The sequence below is a fragment of the Salvelinus fontinalis genome, chromosome 12 (assembly GCF_029448725.1).
Source record: "Salvelinus fontinalis isolate EN_2023a chromosome 12, ASM2944872v1, whole genome shotgun sequence".
NCBI classification, from domain to species: Eukaryota; Metazoa; Chordata; class Actinopteri; order Salmoniformes; family Salmonidae; genus Salvelinus; species Salvelinus fontinalis.
The window spans coordinates 15473086-15492316 of record NC_074676.1 but is presented as its reverse complement, the minus strand read 5'-3'; the positions used below and the strand labels follow the sequence as shown (position 1 = coordinate 15492316).

Here is a 19231-nt window from a genome sequence, read left to right as displayed (position 1 = left end):
TGAACAATACTGAGGTTCATCATGAGGTTTGGTTTGCCATAACATATCTATGGTAAGTAGGGCTAGGAGTTGTTCCACGTTTGGTCACATGTTTGGGATTGCAGTGGCCTGTAGTTACAGTCAGGTCAGGAGCCCTTTTCAGAAATTGTCTCAGAGTAAGAGTGCAGATCTAAGATCAGTTTTGCTTTTCAGATCACAAATGATTACGATTATATAGACAAGGGGAACTTGATCCAAGATCAGCACTAAAGGTACCTACGTTATCGCCCTCGCTGCGGAGCTTCCAGAAGGGCTGGATGTAGAACCAGGAGCCCTCATTGCCGGCTGGGTCCAGAGACACACGCATGGCGTTCTTCTCCAGCAGCGCCGGCAGACGCTTGTTCACAGTCAGGTACTTGTTACTTTTTATATGCAGAAGCTGAGGGGGAAAAGAAAAATGGGGCCAACTCACTAGGACACATCATTCACAACACACGGTCATACACAAGGTCCCTGGTTCGAATCCCACCCCAACACCTAACTCTAATCTTTACCAATCACATTTATTGCTAGGAAACAGTTACCATATGAAATTGGTACTCTTAATTAAAGTGAGATGTAGGGCTAATTTATCATTTCAATTTGTTATGAGCTCAGAATTGGTCAATACTTTATTTGGAATTGACCACAAAAGCCTTTCAATTCAGTTTCTGCTTGGTATTAGGGATCAGAACATTACCCAAATTCTATTTATCACATAAAATATTCTGTTTTCTGAATAGATCATTCAAATTGTCTTTAGTTTTAAAAAAGCACACAGAGCACTAAATGAAAAAGTCTCATCTTTTAACAGCCAAATCATGTGGCAAGAGACTGAACCTGACCAAACCAATTCCTTTGAAACCCTTTAATACGACAGTTTTAAGCGAAGTTGGAGGCCACGAACCTCGTGAAACCACATGGAACAAACCCGCAGTTTACTGAAAATTGAAAATGATACAAGTTTAATTTACTATGTGCCACTCAAAATGTTCTCTGTCAAATCACCTCATTGGCAATTTGAGGCACTAGAAGCCAGACTACAGACTGAAAGGCAGCCTTGGTAACAAAGTGAAAACATACACAAGGTTACGGGCACAAAGCAAACAGAGAGATATCGTCTCTGATAAGAAAGGGGAGCTGGCTGTAGTTGGCCGTTACCTGGATGACGTTACTGTACTTGACCACCTCTCCAAGCAGCTTCTTATTCTCTGTGTCGTTTTGCTTCTGTTCCAGTTCTGCTGCATGCTGGGAAAAAAGAAAAACATGCTTGATGCTAACTACATTGTAGCCAGATTGTGCAGAATCACCGATCTACAAATCACGTTGCATCCCAAATTACTACTTCTTATGTGATCACCATCAGCGAATCTGTGCCTCGCCTTGCGCAAACTGATCCTGGTTGCCTTAAAGCGGTGCTTGTCCATCCAGGTCCTGCGGACCCACAGGGTGTACAGACTATTGTTCTAGCCCACTACTAACATACATGATTTGACGAATCAACGATAGTAACGATCAAGCCCTCGATTAGGTGAATCAGTTGTGTTAGTACTGGGATGGATCTAAATCCTGTACACCCTGTGGGTGTCGTGCCCAGGACCGTGAATGAATTACACTAGGACTTGGAGAAAGGTCATACCTGTAACTTCTTGAATAGGTCTGCTTCTGTGTCATTGTTGCCTTGTTTGCCCTGTTTGGCCTTCCAGAACTGCTTCTGAGCTGAATACCTGTTCATCGGACATACCTTGAACAGGCAGTCTGGAGAGAGAGAAAAAGAGAGATGGATAGGGGGAAAGAAATTGGGAGAAAAAGAGGAAGAAAGACACAAAGAAACAGAAAGTGAGGTGAGTGAGGAATACATATCCATGAATCACACAGACAAACATACTACACATAATGTACACTGAATATAAACGCAACAATTTCAAAGATTTTAATGAGTTCCAGTTCATATAAGAAATAAATTCATCCGGCCCTAATCATGGCTTAATGAGGTAAAAAACAGATTCATATTGTATTTTAAGCATTTATGAATTATATGTTGGGGTGGCAGGTAGCCTATTGGTTAGAGCATTGGACTAGTAACACGAAAGGTTGCAAGATCGAATCCCCGAGCTGACAAGGTAAAAATCTGTCGTTCTGCCCCTGAACAAGGCAGTTAAACCCACTGTTCCAAGGTCGTCATTGAAACAAAGAATTTAGGTAAATAAAAGGTTAACATAATAATAATAATTAAAAATCTATAGATTTCACATGACTGGGGATACAGATATGCATCTGTTGGTCACAGATTTTTTTTTTTTTTTTTTTAATGTAAAGGTAGGGGCGTGGATCAGAAAAATTGTCCGTTTCTGGTGTGGACACCATTTGCCTCACGCAACGTGCAACATCTCGTTTGCATAGAGATGATCGGGCTGTTTATTGTGTCCTGTGGAATGTTGTCCCACTCCTCTTCATTGGCTGTACACAGTTGCTGGATATTGGCGGGAACTGGAACATGCTGTCGTACAAGCCGATACACAGCATCCCAAACATGCTCAATGGGTGACATGTCTGGTGAGTATTCAGGCCAAGGACGAACTTGGTTTTCAGGTTCCAGGAATTGTGTACAGATCCTTGCGACATGTGGCCGTGCATTATCCTACTGAAACATGAGGTGATGGCTGTGGATGAATGGCATGACAATGTCTCTCAGGATCTCTTCACGGTATCTCTGTGCATTCAAATTGCCATTGATCAAATTAAATTGTGTTTGTTGTCCGTAGCTTATGCCAGCCCATACCATAACCCCACCGCCACCGTGGGGCACTCTATTCACAACGTTGACATCACCAAACCTCTCTCCCAAACAACACCATCTGCCCGGTACAGCTGAAACTGGGGTTCATCTGTGAAGAGAACACTTCTCCAGCGTGCCAGTTACCATCAAAGTCAGTTAACGACACCGAACTGCAGTCAGGTCAAGACCCTGGTGAGGACGGCGAGCACGCAGATGAGCTTCCCTGTGACGGTTTCTGACAGTTTGTGCAGAACGTCTTCGGTTGTGCAAACCCAGTTTCATCAGCTGTCCGGGTGGCTGTTCTCAGACGATCCTACATTTTAGAGTGGCCTTTTATTGTCCCCATCACAAGGTGCACCTGTGAAATGATCATGCTGTTTAAATCAGCTTCTTGGTATGCCACACCTGTCAGATGGATGGATTATCTTGGCAAAAGAAAAATGCTCACTAACAGGGATGTAAACATTTCTGAGAAATAAGCTTTATGTGCGTATGGAACATTTCTGGGATCTTTTATTTCAGCTCATAATACATGGGAATAACACTTTACATGTTGCACTTATATATTTTGTCAGTGTAATTTGCATGGCAGTGTGTCACTAACTGACTTGAGTGTGTGACTTGGTGGGGGTATATAGCACGTTTGTGGTTAGTGGCTGTTTACTCAATGGGATTCTGTAAAGTCAGTTAAACACTTAAACCTCACCCTATAAACCACACTGTTAAAACAACATGGGGCTATAGTGGCGTGCTCAGCCTTGGGAGGGTGTCTGTGTGTGTGTGTGTGTGTGTGTGTGTGTGTGTGTGTGTGTGTGTGTGTGTGTGTGTGTGTGTGGACTGCAGCAACCTTGGCACGCTTCACTACTAAACTGCCCATCACTGCTAACTTGGCAGAAAAGCGTTGAGTTAATTCATTCAAATACAACTATATGAGTTACAACGCAGTCCTCTGTGGTTGGCCAGCTTGTCATTGACTCCTCCCACTCACCTCTGAACTTTTGGGGCGGAATGGCCAGGTCTCCTGCGTCCGGCTGCACCACACACCTGTCATCAACAAGCCTGGAAAGAACACAAAAACATCCTACATCACACACACACCATTTTAGTTTTTTTTAAATAAAAATGTCATTGAACCTTTTATGTCAGTTACCGAAAAATGTTTCAACTCTTTTCATAATCGCATGTTGTAGCTTCGACCAGGTTTTCCCAAACTCGGTCCTGGGGCCTCCTCCCCAGGTGCAACGTTTTGGTTTTTGCCCTACCCCTACACAGCTGATTCAAATCACCAACTCATCATCAAGCTTTGATTATTTGAAAATCAGCTGTGTAGTGCTAGGGCAAAAAACTAAAAACATGCATCCAGGGGGGCCCAGGAGAGTTTGGGACAACTTGTAAGGCTTAGACCCTATTTTACATCTGAGGTTTTTGTGTTGTGCCTGCCCTCGGTTGAGACATTTTTTATTATTTTTGTGTCATATTTTGGCTGATAAATATACTAACATTGGAATAAAATAGAAATGTCAACTTTCAAATGGTACCACAAAGATGGTTGGAGGTCCAGACATCAGAGAATGTTGACTTGAATGGGAATATCTGTTCTAAATAATAATGTCAATCCTCCACAAGAAGCCTACTGAAATCATAGAAATATAGATAACAGAATAGACATGACCATTTAAGTTGACATTCAACACGGTGGGTGGACTGGCAGTCATCTTTGTGGTAGTAATTAGAAGTTACAATTTAATTTCAAATGGGGTACCAGAGATGCAAAATGGGTCTACTTTGAGCACCGTTATCTCCTGAATGTTGTGTAATATCTAGGTCCAAAAGGTCCCTTTCTGGCCACTTCTTCCATGGGCAAACATGTATGGAGTTTGTTTAAATCAAAAGACATGCTGTCAAAAACTGATTGATTTCAAATGGATTCACCCACTACCAACATACAGGGAACTGCCAAAATAAAGATAACAGTTGAGTAAATGAGATATACTTTATCTATCGAAAGCTGGCGCTTCCGCACAGGTGTGGTTCCTGAGGTAATTAAGCAATTAACATCCCATCATGCTTCGGGTCATGTATAAACGTGCAGGGCAGGCCCAGTTGCTAATTATTTTGGCTACCATGGCTAGAAGAGATCTCCGTGACTTTGAAAGAGGGGTAATTGTTGGGGCACATTTGACGGGAGCATCAGTGACGAAGACTGCTCAACTTGCCGTTTCACGATATGACATGGCTTTTTCAGCCACCAGATCTCAACCCAATTGAACACTTATGGGAGATTCAGGAGCGGCGCCAAAACACCAAATTATGTAATTTCTCGTGGATAAATAGAGTCACATCCCTCCGATACAGTTCCAGGCACTTGTAGAATGTATGCCAAGGCACATTGAAGCTGTTCTGGCGGCTTGTGGTGGCCCAACGCCTTAATTAGATTAGGACACTATGTTGGGGATCCCTTTATTTTGGCAGTTACCTGTAGCATGTAAGGAAGAAATCGGCACGCATCGCATGTGATGATCTTTATTGGATGTCATGTTGAATTCAGAGCATTGCCAGGTTTCATTATTGTGTAACTAACTATAACAGACAGTTACGTAACAGACAGTTGTGTTCTACAATGATAAGCGCTAGATCATGTGTTCTGATCTAGTATCAAGTTGACCCCTATCTATGTAATCATATTAATTCAGATCTAAAATACAACAACTGATCATAGATCAGCACTAATACTCTAAGATGCTTAGTGAATACAGGCCCTGGTCTAGTTGAAAAGGAAACTGTCGATTGTGTAAATGCTGTGGTGCGGCCACAGGAAAAGCGCATGGCTTCTGTGTGTGTCTGATAAGGCCTAGATGTTGATGGGTTAACATCTAACCGCCTTGTTTCCGCACTGCATGCCTGGCTTTTGTAGTCCATGTCTACATTTGCTATGCGACCAGCCCACCAGCCTGCCACAGCAATTGTTTTTCTGACAATTTACAAAAGAAACATCTTCAGAAAAATTATTTGACTGTATAACTACACACTCTCCATCCACACTTAACACAGCTATGTGTCCGTAAATTCCCACAGGCTTTGAAACCACAAGATCAACTAAACATGATTCTGTTGGCAGAGAATGTGCCGCTATTCTTCACTTCTAGCTTTTATAGGGCGGCGCACAATTGTCCCAGTGTTGTCCGGGTTAGGGTAGGGTTTGGGTAGGCCGTTATTGTAAATAAGAATTTGTTCTTAACTGACTTGCCTAGTTAAATAAAAGGTTAAATAAATTGTTTTAAAATATGACCTGGCTACATCCTGTGAAAGACTGTGTGCTATTCTAAAACGTGTCACATCTTATGCTAGCCTCGTCACAGATCTGTTTGTACTCTCTTGCCAACTCCTTTGGTGGTCATTGTAATGCCTAATTGACCATACAGTGCATTTAGAAAGTATACACATGCCTTGACCTTTTCCACATTTTGTTGTTTTACAGACTGGATTGATAATAGATTAAATTGAGATTGTGTCACTGGTCTCCACACAATACCCCATCATGTCAATTTGGAATTGTTTTCAGAAATGTTTACAAATGAAATGCTGAAATGTCTTGAGTCAATAAGTATTCAACCCCTTTGTTCTGACAAGCCTAAACAAGTTCAGGAGTAGACATGTGCTTAACAAGTCACATAATAAGTTGCATGGACTAATAATGGCAGTAATAGTTTAAACATGATTTTTGAATGACTACCTAATCTCTCTCTGTACCCCACACATACAGATAATTGTAAGGTCCCTCAGTCGAGCAGTGAATTTCAAACAGATTCAACCACAAATTACAGGGGAGGTTTTTCCAATGCCTTGCAAAGGGCACATTGGTAGATGGGTCCCAAAAAAATGTTTCAAGCAGAGATTGAATATCCCTTTGAGCATGGTGAAGTAATTAATTACACTTTGGACAGTGATACAAGACATCCAGTCACTACAAATTTACAGGTGTCCTTCCTAACTCAGTTGCTGGAGAGAAAGGAAACCTCTCAGGGATTTCACCATGATACCAATGGTGACTTTAAAACAGTTAAGAGTTTAATGGCTATGATAGGAAAAAACAGAGGATGGATCAACATTGTAGTTACTCCACAATACTAATCGAAATGTGAAAAGAAAGAAGCCTGTAAAAAATGTAAATATTCCAAAACATGCATCCTGTTTGCAAAAACAAAACATGCATATGTTTGCAATAAGGCACTAAAGTAAAATTGCAAAAAATGTGGCAAATAACAATTGGGGCAAATCCAACAACGTCACAGTACCACTTCATATTTTCAAGCATGGTCATGGCTGCATCATGTTATGGGTATGCTTGTCTTTGGTAAGGAATAGACAGTTTTTTAGGATAAAAATAAACAGAATACAGCCAAAACCTGAAAACCTGGTTCAGTCTGCTTTCCAACAGACAGAGATGAATTCACCTTTCAGCAAGACAATAACCTAAAACACAAGGCCAAATACAGACAGGAGTTGCCTACCAAGACAACATTAAATGTTCCTGAGTGGCCTAGTGGGTTTTTACTTCAAATCAGCTTGAACATCTATGGCAAGACTTGAAAATGGCTGTCTAGCAATGATCAACAACCAACTTGACAGAGCTATATATTGTTTTAAAGAATAATGCAAATATTACACAATCCAGGTGTGCAAAGCTCTTAAAGACTTACCCAGAAAGTCTCACAGCTGTAAATCGCTGTCAAATGTGATTGTAACATGTACTGACCCAGGGGTGTGAATACCTATGTAAATTATATATTTCTGTATTTTATTTTCAATACATGTGCTAACATTTCTTAAAATATGTTTTCACTTTGATATTATGGGGAATTGTGTATAGACGGGTGACCCAAAAAATTATACAGTATATTTTATCCATTTTGAATTCAGGCTGTAACACAACAAAATGTGGAATAAGTCCAGTATGAATGCTTTCTGAAGGCACTGTAGTTGGCATGACAGCACAAAGAGATCTGGGACCAGGCTAATCTTATGCCAGCCTTAAACAAAAACAGAACCATCTGGCAACTTGAAGATAAGTTGTGAAAAGGAAGCCCAGTATGTAAAAGGAAGCCCAGTGTGAGGCATCCTCTTATTGTGTTGACTCAAGCGTCTCCTCGTGGTCCAAGTTTCATCCTTGGTGTGTGTGTGTCAATCATCTCTGGTAGTCTGCACTGCTACAGAAATAACTAGCTGATTGTTGTCTCAAATCACATTTCTTACATGATTCGTAAACAGGTGTAGACTACCAGTGAAAAGCTTACTTACGGGTCCTTTTTCAACAATTCCGAGTTAAAGATAAAAATAACATGGCTATATACTGGGAGTACCAGTACCAAGTCGATGTGCGGGGTTACATTTACATTTAAGTCATTTAGCAAACGCTCTTATCCAGAGTTAAAAGGTAATTGAACTAGCTATATAGGTATAGGTAGGGATAAAGTGACTAGGCAACAGGATAGATAAGACAGTAACATCAGCGTATGTGGTGAAGGTGTGTGTGTGGCGTCAGTATGCATGTTATGTGTGTGTGTGTGTTGGAGTGTCAGTGTAAGTATGTATGGATAGAGTCCAGTGTGTGTGCATAGAGTCAGTGCAAGAGAGTTAGAGCAAAGAAGGGTCAATGCAGGTAGTCCGGGTAGCCATTCGATTAGCTATTTAGTAGTCTTGTTTAGCAGTCATGGCATGCGTCGTAGAAGCTGTTCAGGGTCCTGTTGGTTCCAGACTTGGTGCACTGACACCACTTGCCATGCAGTAGGGTGGCTGGAGTCTGACCATTTTTGGGCCTTCCTCTGACAAAGCCTGGTATAGAGGTCCTGGATTGCAGGGAGCTCGGCCCCAGTTATGTACTGCCCATACTCACCACCCTCTGTACCACCTTGCTGTTGGGTGCCTTGCAGTTGCCATACCAAGCGGTGATGCAGCCAGTCAAGATGCTCTCAATGGTGCGGCTTTAGAACTTTGAGGATCTGAGGGCCCATGACAAATCTTTTCAGTCTCTTGAGGGGGAAGAGGCACTGTCGTGCCCTCCAATGAAACTATCCAATGCAGTTCCATGCCCTTGCCCTACAATTGAAAAATACTTACAAATAGCTTAAAGTCTGGGGTGTTTTCATTTTCCGCACGTTACTTCTAGCACACTCAGTAACTTTTGTATCACTCCTTCTTTATGATATCCATATCCCCATTTGACTCCAGATTTGTACACATTCATAGATTTAAGCTCAGCCCAATTTAAACAGCAGTGGTGTTTTAAAATTTTAAAAACTGCCACCCCCACAATGTAAATCACAGTGCAGTTATGGCTAAACCTATTATTTGCTGTGTTACAGCCTTACTAAACAATCAGGCTGTAAAGGCCTGGGGAAAGTTGTGTAATTTAAATAAAACCAGAGAAGAGGCAAACTTTAGGCTACTTTGGTAAATTTGCGAGACATGCAAGACAAGATATCAAGGGTATTACAGTAAACTAAAACTAAAAAAATGAAAATGTAAAAACAAGTTTGAAAAACAAACTATACTGAAACTATTACAGTTGACTCCAAAATTAACGAAAATAAAAAAACATCATGAACTATGTTCAGATGTTCATGCTACTGAATCTGGCGTGTAAATGCAGCCAGGAGATGGTGATGCATAAGCTAGGCCTATTTGCAACATATCCAACAGTAGCTATCACCAGCTAACAGGGGAGGGGAAAATTGCCAGGTAGCTAACTGCATTCTTCTTACATGTACTACTAAAGTTAAAACTGTGGCTGTGGAGACAATTTTCTGGACCCCTCTTCCCGACAGCTAAAGGTCCCGAAGCTTCTGCGCATCTGCAATATTCTCTACTTTTCGCACACTCTGCTCTACTCATAAAGAACAGGCTACTCTGGCGAATGGGCTTGTTTAACTTCTTATGGCTGGGGGCAGTATTGAGTAGCTTGGATGAATAAGGTGCCCAGAGTAAACTGCTTGCTCCTCAGTCCCAGTTGCTAAGATATGCATATTATTAGTATATTTGGATAGAAAACACTCTGAAGTTTCTAAAACTGTTTGAATGATGTCTGTGAGTATAACAGAACTCATATGTCAGGCAAAAATCTGAGAAACCATCCAATCAGGAAGTGGGAAATCTGAGGTTGGTCGATTTTCAACTCAGCCCCTATTGAAGATACAGTAGGATATTGGTCATGTTGCACTTCCTAAGGCTTCCACTAGATGTCAACTGTCTTTAGAAACTTGTTTGAGGCTTCTACTGTAAAGGGGGGCTGAATGAGAGGGGATTGAGTCAGAGCTCTGGCAGAGTGCCAGGAGCTGGTCACGCGCATTCACATGAGAGGTAGCTCCCGTTCCATTTGCTTTTTCTGAAGACAAATTCATTCTCAGGCTGGAACATTAATGAAGATTTATGTTAAAAACATCCTAAAGATTGACACTATACATCGTTTGACATGTTTCTACGGACTGTAACGGAACTTTTTGACATTTCGTCTGCAACTAGTGAACGCACATCGTGAGTATTGATTTGTTTACCAAACACACTAACAAAAGTAGCTATTTGGACATAAATGATGGACATTATCGAACAAATCAAACATTTATTGTGGAACTGGGATTCCTGGGAGTGCATTCTGATGAAGATCATCAAAGGTAAGTGAATATTTATAATGTTATTTCTGACTTCTGTTGACTGCACAATATGGCGGATATCTTTTTGTCTTGATTGGGCTCTGAGCGCCGACCTCAGATTATTGCATGGTTTGCTTTTTCCGTAAAGCTTTTTTGAAATCTGACACAGCCGTTGCATTAATAACCCCTTAAGGCAGTGTTTCCCAAACCTCAGTCCTCATGAACCAAAGGGTGCATGTTTTGGTCTTTCCCTTAACACTACACAGCTGATTCAAATGATCAGATCTTGATGATTAGTTGATTCTTTGAATCCGCTGTGTCGTGCTCCGGCAAAAAAACAAACAAAGTGCACCCTTGGAGTCCCGAGAACCAAGTTTGGGAACCCTGCCTTAAGGTATAATTTGTATTTTTTGATGGAACATTGAATTTGGCCTAGAGCGGTATAATAGTTTCTAGGCCAAAGTGTTCGGACGCTACAGACGTTAAAGTGAGAAGACAGTTTTTCAGCCCACAGGACTGCCGTTGACTGGATGTTTTTTTTGTTTTGTTTGTCGCACCATTCTCGGTAACCCCGATGCACGGTCGTGCGTGAAAAGCACAGGAGGCCAGCCATTTCCGAGATACTGGAACATTTTGGAGCAGAGGGTGTTAGCTGTAGCATAGCCTACTTGTGTTTAGTTTCAATCAAAGCACATATTTTGCCTAGTGGCGCTCTTAGTTTTGGCCACGTGGCAGAAAAATGCGACCATTCGCACAATCATCCTGAAATCTCATAAGAAATTACGTGGTGTTTTTTGCCTTCCAGTAATGTTATACTATGCTGTTATATTCGGGTCTGTTATGTAGAATGCTGTAATGTGATCTTGCAGACATTGAATCAGCTTTGATCTAACGTTATTGAAAACATTCTAAATCAAAAAGCAAAACAATTCTTAGTATGACCATCTTAAAACAATTCCACGTTAGATTAGTAGAACCCTCAACCCAGGCAATGTTTTCTATTCCTCAATTGTCCAGTGTTGGTGATGCCGTGCCCACTGGAGCTGCTTCTTCTTGTTTTTAGCTGATAGGAGTGAAACCCGGTGTGGTCGTCTGCTGCAATCGCCCATCCGTGACGATGCCTTTATTCACACCACTGTTTAATCCTTAAAGAGTTGTTTAATCTTTAAGGATTAAACAGTGGTGTGAATAAACGCATCATAGGTCCTCGTCACGGATGGGCTATTGCAACAGTGAAGTGGGCAGGGCAGTACGGATTTCTTCTCTTACATCTGCAAGCAGAGTCTGAACATCAGACAGGATGGCATTGTCTCCCTCCATCCGTGCAATGGCTACAGGTTTCAGGAGTTTCAGGCTGCTTACCACTCTCTCCCAAAATACATGGCTGTCCATATCGGCAGAAATTATTTAAACACACTTTGCTGTAGGCTACTATTTACTAACAAAAGATAATGTGTCATAAAATATATTCACCCCACCCAGTACTGTAATCAAAACTTACCATAAAGCATGTAGTCCTTGGCTCAGACAGTGTAGTAGTGTGGGATCAATAGCATCTCATTAGTGTGCAAGATCAGCTGCACATGTGATGGAAGAATGCACTGTGCATGCAGAGCGTTGCAATTCCATTGGGGATAGTTTCACATACATATGCCACAGGACCTAGAATTGCCTTATGTGTATCCCACAAAAAAGGTTCACTGTTATAAGCTAACTTTTTTATTAATATAAGCAAAATTCCCAGGCTCAACTTCCCATGGAAAAATTTAGGAAATGTACATTAAATGAGGTGGTGAAATGCAAAATTTGCCAGGTGGAATTGAGGTACAGTAATGGTAGTACAGGTGCAATGCTTAACCATCTGAAAGGGATACATCGCTAGACCCAAACATTTGCTGGCAGCAGTGCACCTGCATTGTGAATTCACATGGAATTCTATACATTTCTTATTTTAACGGGAAACCGATTTCAAAGAAAAATGTATGTTTAAACATGAAGATCTTGTTTTTAAATTTGTTACATCCCTAATTTATCTTAGACACTACTGGATTTACTGGATTACAAGGACATAGTGGAGTAGATGAATGGCTAAGGGGAAAATGCAAGGCACGGCCCCTCTGGTTCAGACAAAGCTAGCAGTCCTGTGCAGTGAGTCAGTCAGGTAGCTCCTCTTGCTGCCATGGCTCTTGATCATTCATTCCTAACTGGCAGGCTGTGGCTATTTCCTATTCCTCAGCTCCCATATCAAAGTCTCATCTAAATGAGAAACAATAGGATGTCAAATCATGTGCTACACAGTAAAACAGGAAGACTGAGATAAACTAAAGACTCCTCAGTCTGTTTAGCGCATAAATGAGTAACCTTAAGTACCGAGAGCCTGAGGTCGCATTCATTAGGCACCAAACGGAAGAATAACAGACTGAAATAGGGAGGGACTGCCTGAACCTTGTCGAATAAGAAACATTTAAATTTTACGTTGCAAAATGTTTTGCTACAGTGTGCCCTAATGAATAGGCCTATGACTTTGCTCAGTTGAAACAGTGGGGCTTTAACCAGTGCCATGACAGCCAGCGCATTTCAAATAAAGGGGTCATATTCATTAGGAACCAAAATGGAAGACTGACGTAAACAGGGAAGGACTACTTGGACTCCAATAAGAAACACTTTTTATTGCATGACCTAATGAATGCGACCCTGGTCCTGGAACTCAGTTAAAAAGAACCAGCAGCACATCCAGCTGACAGGATACGGACAGGGTAGACAAATTATCGCTCCATTACACATTATGGCAAGGCAAAGGACGCCAAACCATGACAAGGCTGAGAAAATACATAATGTGTGACCACACTGAGATCTTCTGATAGTAAAAAGCTGTAGAATGGCCAAATTACTGGTCAATGAGTTGTTAATCAACAGATCTCTGGACACGCTTCAACTTGCTGGTGAGGCACAGCTCTCCTTTAAGCTAATGATATGGAACCTGCCAATATAAGACTGACAGTACACTACGAACCAGATAACATTTAGAGCATGGATGAAGTTAACCGCAGTCTTTTAGGCTATGTAGCTGAAATAGTGGTCCATGAACAGTCCATGAACAGTGCCACTAAACTAGAATGTGTGGACTTGTTTGGTCTGTTTGCTTGAGTATGTCCGCAAGATAAGCACAGCAGAAGAGGATTGGACTTAGGCAAAGAATCAGTCTGAGGGGAACTCTGAGTGTTTATAAAAGGAGGTGTGAGCTGAGGAACTTATTTGAAGTAAGCGGTTATAGTTACTATCATATGTCAATATGGATTTATAGACTTATCAAAGCCAGTTGAGCTGAGGTTGCATGTGACGCATATAGTAATAGCAATGCCAGCCAACATTCATGATACCATGCCTGTCTGAAAACGTTACTAGCCGTCAAACCATTGGTTTCCTCAACTCCTCGCCTTACATAATGCTCAAATCTAATTGGAGGAGGTGGTCCGGGGGAAGGATCTTGGAACCTCTCCTGGAATGTGCGTTGAGGGAGAGGTGAGCAGTTGGAGGGTACACTATATGGGGTGCCATTAGGGCCAGGCAATTGAGTTTCTGCCCAAATAGATGCACAGACGTTGCATGTATCAACTAATGGTTGCGTGCCATGTCAGACTGTGCAGGCGGGCACCAGATTGCTATAAGATGTGGGGCGCGTTCATCTGCTCAGATGTTGCTGACACCTGCCAGATCTTACAGCACCTGGATAGGTATTTTACGTATCAGCTAACCACGTTGTAGCAATTTGGTGCCCGACTGCACAGTCAACGATGTGGCACGCAACCATTGGTTGATGCATGCAATGTCTGAGCAGGGGATGCGACCATGATGTGGTTAGCTGACAGTATGCCTGGATAGGTATTTTATGTAAGATCTGGAATGCATCTGCATCATCTAAACAGGAGAACAACCTAAATCACATGATTAGGGCCATGATTTTAGTGCAGAAGCCAGCATTTCCAGCACTATCCACTAGTGTTGCTGCTGGTAAAAAATCCTAGGAAATGTTCTGTAATTGACACAAGCTGTCTCCAATCAATCAATTACTGTCTGGTTGTGCCTGCCTGTGTTTGCCAGTGGAGGCATTGCTCTGCAAATCTTAAAATTGCACAAAACCTATTATTTGGCAGGGAATACTATTTGTAAATCAGTGATTCTGCACCTCACTTTGCTCAAGCTGATCCTCTCCAACTGACTTGTTGAATTGTCAAATAGGGGCAGTTAAATGGGGAGAGTCAACGAAACCAGCCATGGAAGTATATTCTATGAATTCCTGATTGGGTATCGAACCCAGGTTCAGCTTGGGTCAATTACAGAACTTTTCCTAGGATGTCCTACCTGCAGCAACACTTGTGGATAATTCTGAAACAGTCGAAGCACAGTACCTCCATTTCCATACCAAAAAGCATGGCCTTACATATGATATGTGGTTAGCTGATATGTTACATACCTGTCCAGGCTTTGTAAGATCGAGCATGCGCCAGCAATGTAGTCGGGCAGGAACTCTACCAATGACTTTCTGGGCCGTGAATGAGGCTTATTTTTAGGTGTGTGTAGTGTTGATAAAGCACACAACACAGACCTGGCTACTTTAGACTGCATTAGTTAATGAATCACTGATTCATTACTGACTTTATGCCTTTCGTTCAAAACAGCAGAGCTCTGTACTACGCACTTTGCATTGACATTTTATGGCCCTGACATTTGCATTGAGATGAAAAGGAGTTCTGACTGCATCAACTTTTCAGTAACACAATGTCAGTCATGATTCATATTGTTGGCACAGGTCCATTTGTGGCCTTTATAGGCTTCATCCACCCAGGTTACAAGCCAGTCTGTCCCCATCTAAACACTGGCCCCATTTCCATTCCTTCCTGCTTGGCATTGCTAATCTGGCATAGTATGATTGATGAAAGCAATGAGATTTGACTTATCCACTCACTTTACACATCAGTGATTATCACAAGTAAACAAGGAGGCATTTTGAAGTTACTGGAATGAGGCTGTTGTGTCTCATGAACACAATGGGGTTCCGAGTTACCAACATGATTGTAGACATCACGAGAGGAGTTCAGGAGTGATCCTCTGCTCATGTTAGCCAGGAAACCCCACGTTGAATTGCATTGGATTCAACGTTAGGCAAAAATTAGCGTTTGGATCAGGAAATTTTCCTCTCAACGCCCTCTACAAACCAGAATGTTGAATCAAATTCTATTTTAAAGGCCATGTGAGGTCAAAAACATGCATTTCCTGTGTTTTATATACATTTCCACATTGAAGTTGGAATAATACAGTGAAAATGATGATAATGCCCTTTTTATGTATAAGCTTTTTGAATAGACCACCTGAAATTTCAGCCTGTTTTAGTGTGATGGAGCTTTGGCCTGCCTGGCGACATGACCAGGTGGTAAATTAGTTAATAGTCCAATAAGAGAGTTTCAAACCTCTGCCAATAACAGCTAGTTTTCACTTATTACAGCTACTTTTCAAAGAACAGATTTCTATCACCTGAAGCATGTGTCTCGTGCCTGAATTTTCATCTTGCATGCTCCAGTTGATAGAAATCTGAAAGCACAACCAGTTCTTTGAAAAGTTAACATAATTATACATTCCTGCGGATAGATTGTCTCACAAGGACCAACCACATGGACAACAGGTCAAGTTAGTTCAAATATAATTTTATTCAACGTTCTGGATTTTAGAGCTAATGAAATTAAACTTTCCTGATCCAAACGCTAATTTATGCCTGACGTACAATTCAATATCTGCTTAGCCTCTTTAGAATCCGAGAGGTAAATACTTACACATCTCTAACATGTAGGCTCAGCATTCCCAAACAGTCCCATTACAAATCAGAATGTTAAACTTAATTTTAACTAACTTTAACTGTTGTCTGCCAATTTGTCCCTATGTCAGAGGTAATCTGATACAGAATAGCCACAGCAATATTTTATCAACCCGACCTTCAGTACGCTGGTCTGTATTTCGGGTACTTTCAATACTGATGCAATTCGCACCTGGCCAACACTTGCACAATATGGCCAAGCCTAACCGAACGGCACACACTTCCAGCTGATTGCGAGGAAATGCACTTCGGTCGACTACATTCGGCTATTGTTTACATATTGTGTATCATGTGCAATGTGTCAACAGATTTACAATACAAGCGACAGAACCTACCGGCACAGCAAAAAGTCAGATAAACACTTTCCTGTGGATACCCTATCGCCACCTCATACCACCAAAAGGACCAACAGCATGTACAACCGGTAAAGTGTAAATATCATTTTTTCAACATTCTGCCTTATAGAGATGATTGTGTCATTTTTACAGAGACTTCTTTCAGACTGATATCCATGGAGTAACTATGGTAACAGTGATGGTTAGGCAAACGTCTGCTATGCTTTTGGCGTGGTTGTTTAAAAAGCACAGACAGAGAAAGTAGAGAGAGAATGTGAGGGAGAGGTAGGTAGGGCAGACTCATTCCACAGAACAAGTGTATTCACACCTGTCTGTTCTGGGGCGTAGACGGCAGAGTATAGAAATTCTCTAAAGCACTGGAGACACATTTCAACTAAGCACTATAGTGTTTGCAAGAAGAAATTCATGTTGACTTTGTGGTGCATTGTAAGTTTAGGGTAATATCAAAGCTAACAACCTTTAGTCAATTATCATCTGAGAGTCAATATTTGTAGAAAATCTCTGATGGTCCTTAGAATTAGCTGTTATTACTGATAGTAAACTTTCAATGGCTTAAAAAAAAAGTACAATAGTACACCATTTCACCAAGTCAGTATTAGGCCTGCTCTGGTTCAGCAACCAGTACTCCTACACTCAGAGTAGGCTAGTCAATGATCTTCTGTACTCACAGAAAGCCATACATTTACTTTAAACTAGAGTGCACCTGTAGGCATACCTTATTTGACCCTTCACTGTTTGGTAAAACACATGAAAGTACCTCTCAATTCTCTGTACATATGGAAATGTGTTCATTACCCCAAAGTCAAAAATGTGATGAACAAAACAAATAGAAAACTTTTCAATTACGTTTCCTATCATGACTGTGCAGATTAAAGCATTGGCCACAAGAGTACATTCAACAACCTAACCATTATTCAAGTTGCATTGGGGACACCCTGGTGAATATATACAAAGTCACTACATTACAGGTCAAGGAACACATGTTGATCAAACAGCTGTGAGCAATCAAGTGAAATTCCTCAGCTGTCTCACAGTGCGTGCTGCTCTGCCAAGAGAGCCACGACCTTCCGTGAAAAAGCTTAATACTATTTTGAGTACTTAATGGATCACAACGCGATATTTTCCCAGGAAACAATTTGGCGCCCAGAGTAATAATGTGTCTGAAAGCATGTGTGACTGGACATTGCACACGTATTGGCTACACTGGAAAAATACAGGCAGTTTACTTCATTATAATACTTTGCATTCCTGTTATATTGTATAAAATGTATGAGGTTCATAGGCGGCATTTCCTCCTTGATGGAATCGCTTGTGTTAGGCCTTTCCTTCAACTTCCGACTTTTGAACCTCACACCGCCATGTGTTACCAACATTGACTCATTTCATGTATTGGCCAACAAACGAGCCTGTAGGTCTACATGCCATGGTTGTCACATTTTAATAAAACATGGTTTATATTTAATTAGAGGGAACATACCCCAATGTACTGATGAAGCCATTGACAGTGCCTTCCGCGTAAAGCGACACAATGTCTCCAATATGAAGAAAACTAGATCTGTTGTCTGACATTTTCGCTTAATTCTGTCCAAAAGTTGGCTTTCCAGGTAAGCAGGACATGCAGTGGTCTTGCTTTGATGAAGTGGTCTGCTGACACGTTACAGTGTACCTTGGCAACAAACATGCGTTTCACTCATCAGATTGAAAAGACTAACGCCCCAAAACGAGACATGTTTTGCGGTATTCTCCAGTCCAAATTAGAAAAAGACGACAATGCAAAAACTTTGAGTAAGTATATAAAAAAAAAAAACTAGTTTTAGTTCATGAATCCAACTTCTTCCCGTGTGACAGACGGCATAATGTTCTTATTTTCGTATCAACTTTGGGGGAGGAGACTGGTTTTGTCAGAGCTGCAGATAGAGAGCAGCCTGCCTATCCCGTCTGAAGGGTTACCACAGTCACAAAGTCAAATTGGCTACATCTTAAACATTTATGAAAACTTAATGTAAGGTTAGGGTTGGGTATAAGATTATTATTGTGGTTGGGTTTAAATGCACATTTTAACAAGATAAATTGTAGAAATGGGGTTTATGACTTTGTGGCTGTGGTACTTAGTGGCGACCCGTCTAAAGTAGCTTAGGATACGGTGTCTTGAGGTGAAACGCCCCCGCCTGTAATTTTCACAGAAACCACTGGCACCTGGCTGGCACTACTCTTTTTTGTACTCAACAAAACATTTATTAATCTGTCTCGCCTCAAATGTTTAAATCCCCCCAACAAAACGATTGAGGTAAATTGATGTAATATTTTCTATTTAAAAAGTGTTGTGTGTGGATTAAAAATGTATATAACCATTTGTCACCATTATTGCGCAATTAATGTATTGTTTAGTGTTGTGGTTTTGCTGGCATGCGTCCCACTTTGTTTTTGTTTTTTACCCTACCAAGATTTACATGCAAAAATCGCCATATATATATACAGTTGAAGTTGGAAGTTTACATATACCTTATATGTAAACTCAGTTTTCACAATTCCTGACAATTAATTCTAGTAAGAATTCCGTGTC

At 41.2% G+C, this 19231-nt stretch overlaps 1 protein-coding gene across 2 annotated transcripts in view; it reads right to left on the bottom strand.

The window, feature by feature from the left end:
- Positions 1 to 18939, bottom strand: part of LOC129866873 (inositol 1,4,5-trisphosphate receptor type 2-like) — a 156750-nt gene extending 137811 nt beyond the window's left edge. For both annotated transcript variants that reach the window (XM_055939881.1, XM_055939882.1), the window contains exons 1-5: positions 18146 to 18939; positions 3786 to 3856; positions 1658 to 1776; positions 1180 to 1266; positions 260 to 418 (exon numbers count right to left, since the gene is read on the bottom strand). In XM_055939881.1, the coding sequence (XP_055795856.1) occupies positions 260 to 418; positions 1180 to 1266; positions 1658 to 1776; positions 3786 to 3856; positions 18146 to 18237 (528 nt within the window). In that variant the 5' untranslated portion in view covers positions 18238 to 18939. The remainder of the gene's footprint in view (positions 1 to 259; positions 419 to 1179; positions 1267 to 1657; positions 1777 to 3785; positions 3857 to 18145) is intronic.
- Between the last annotated feature and the right edge of the window lie 292 nt (positions 18940 to 19231).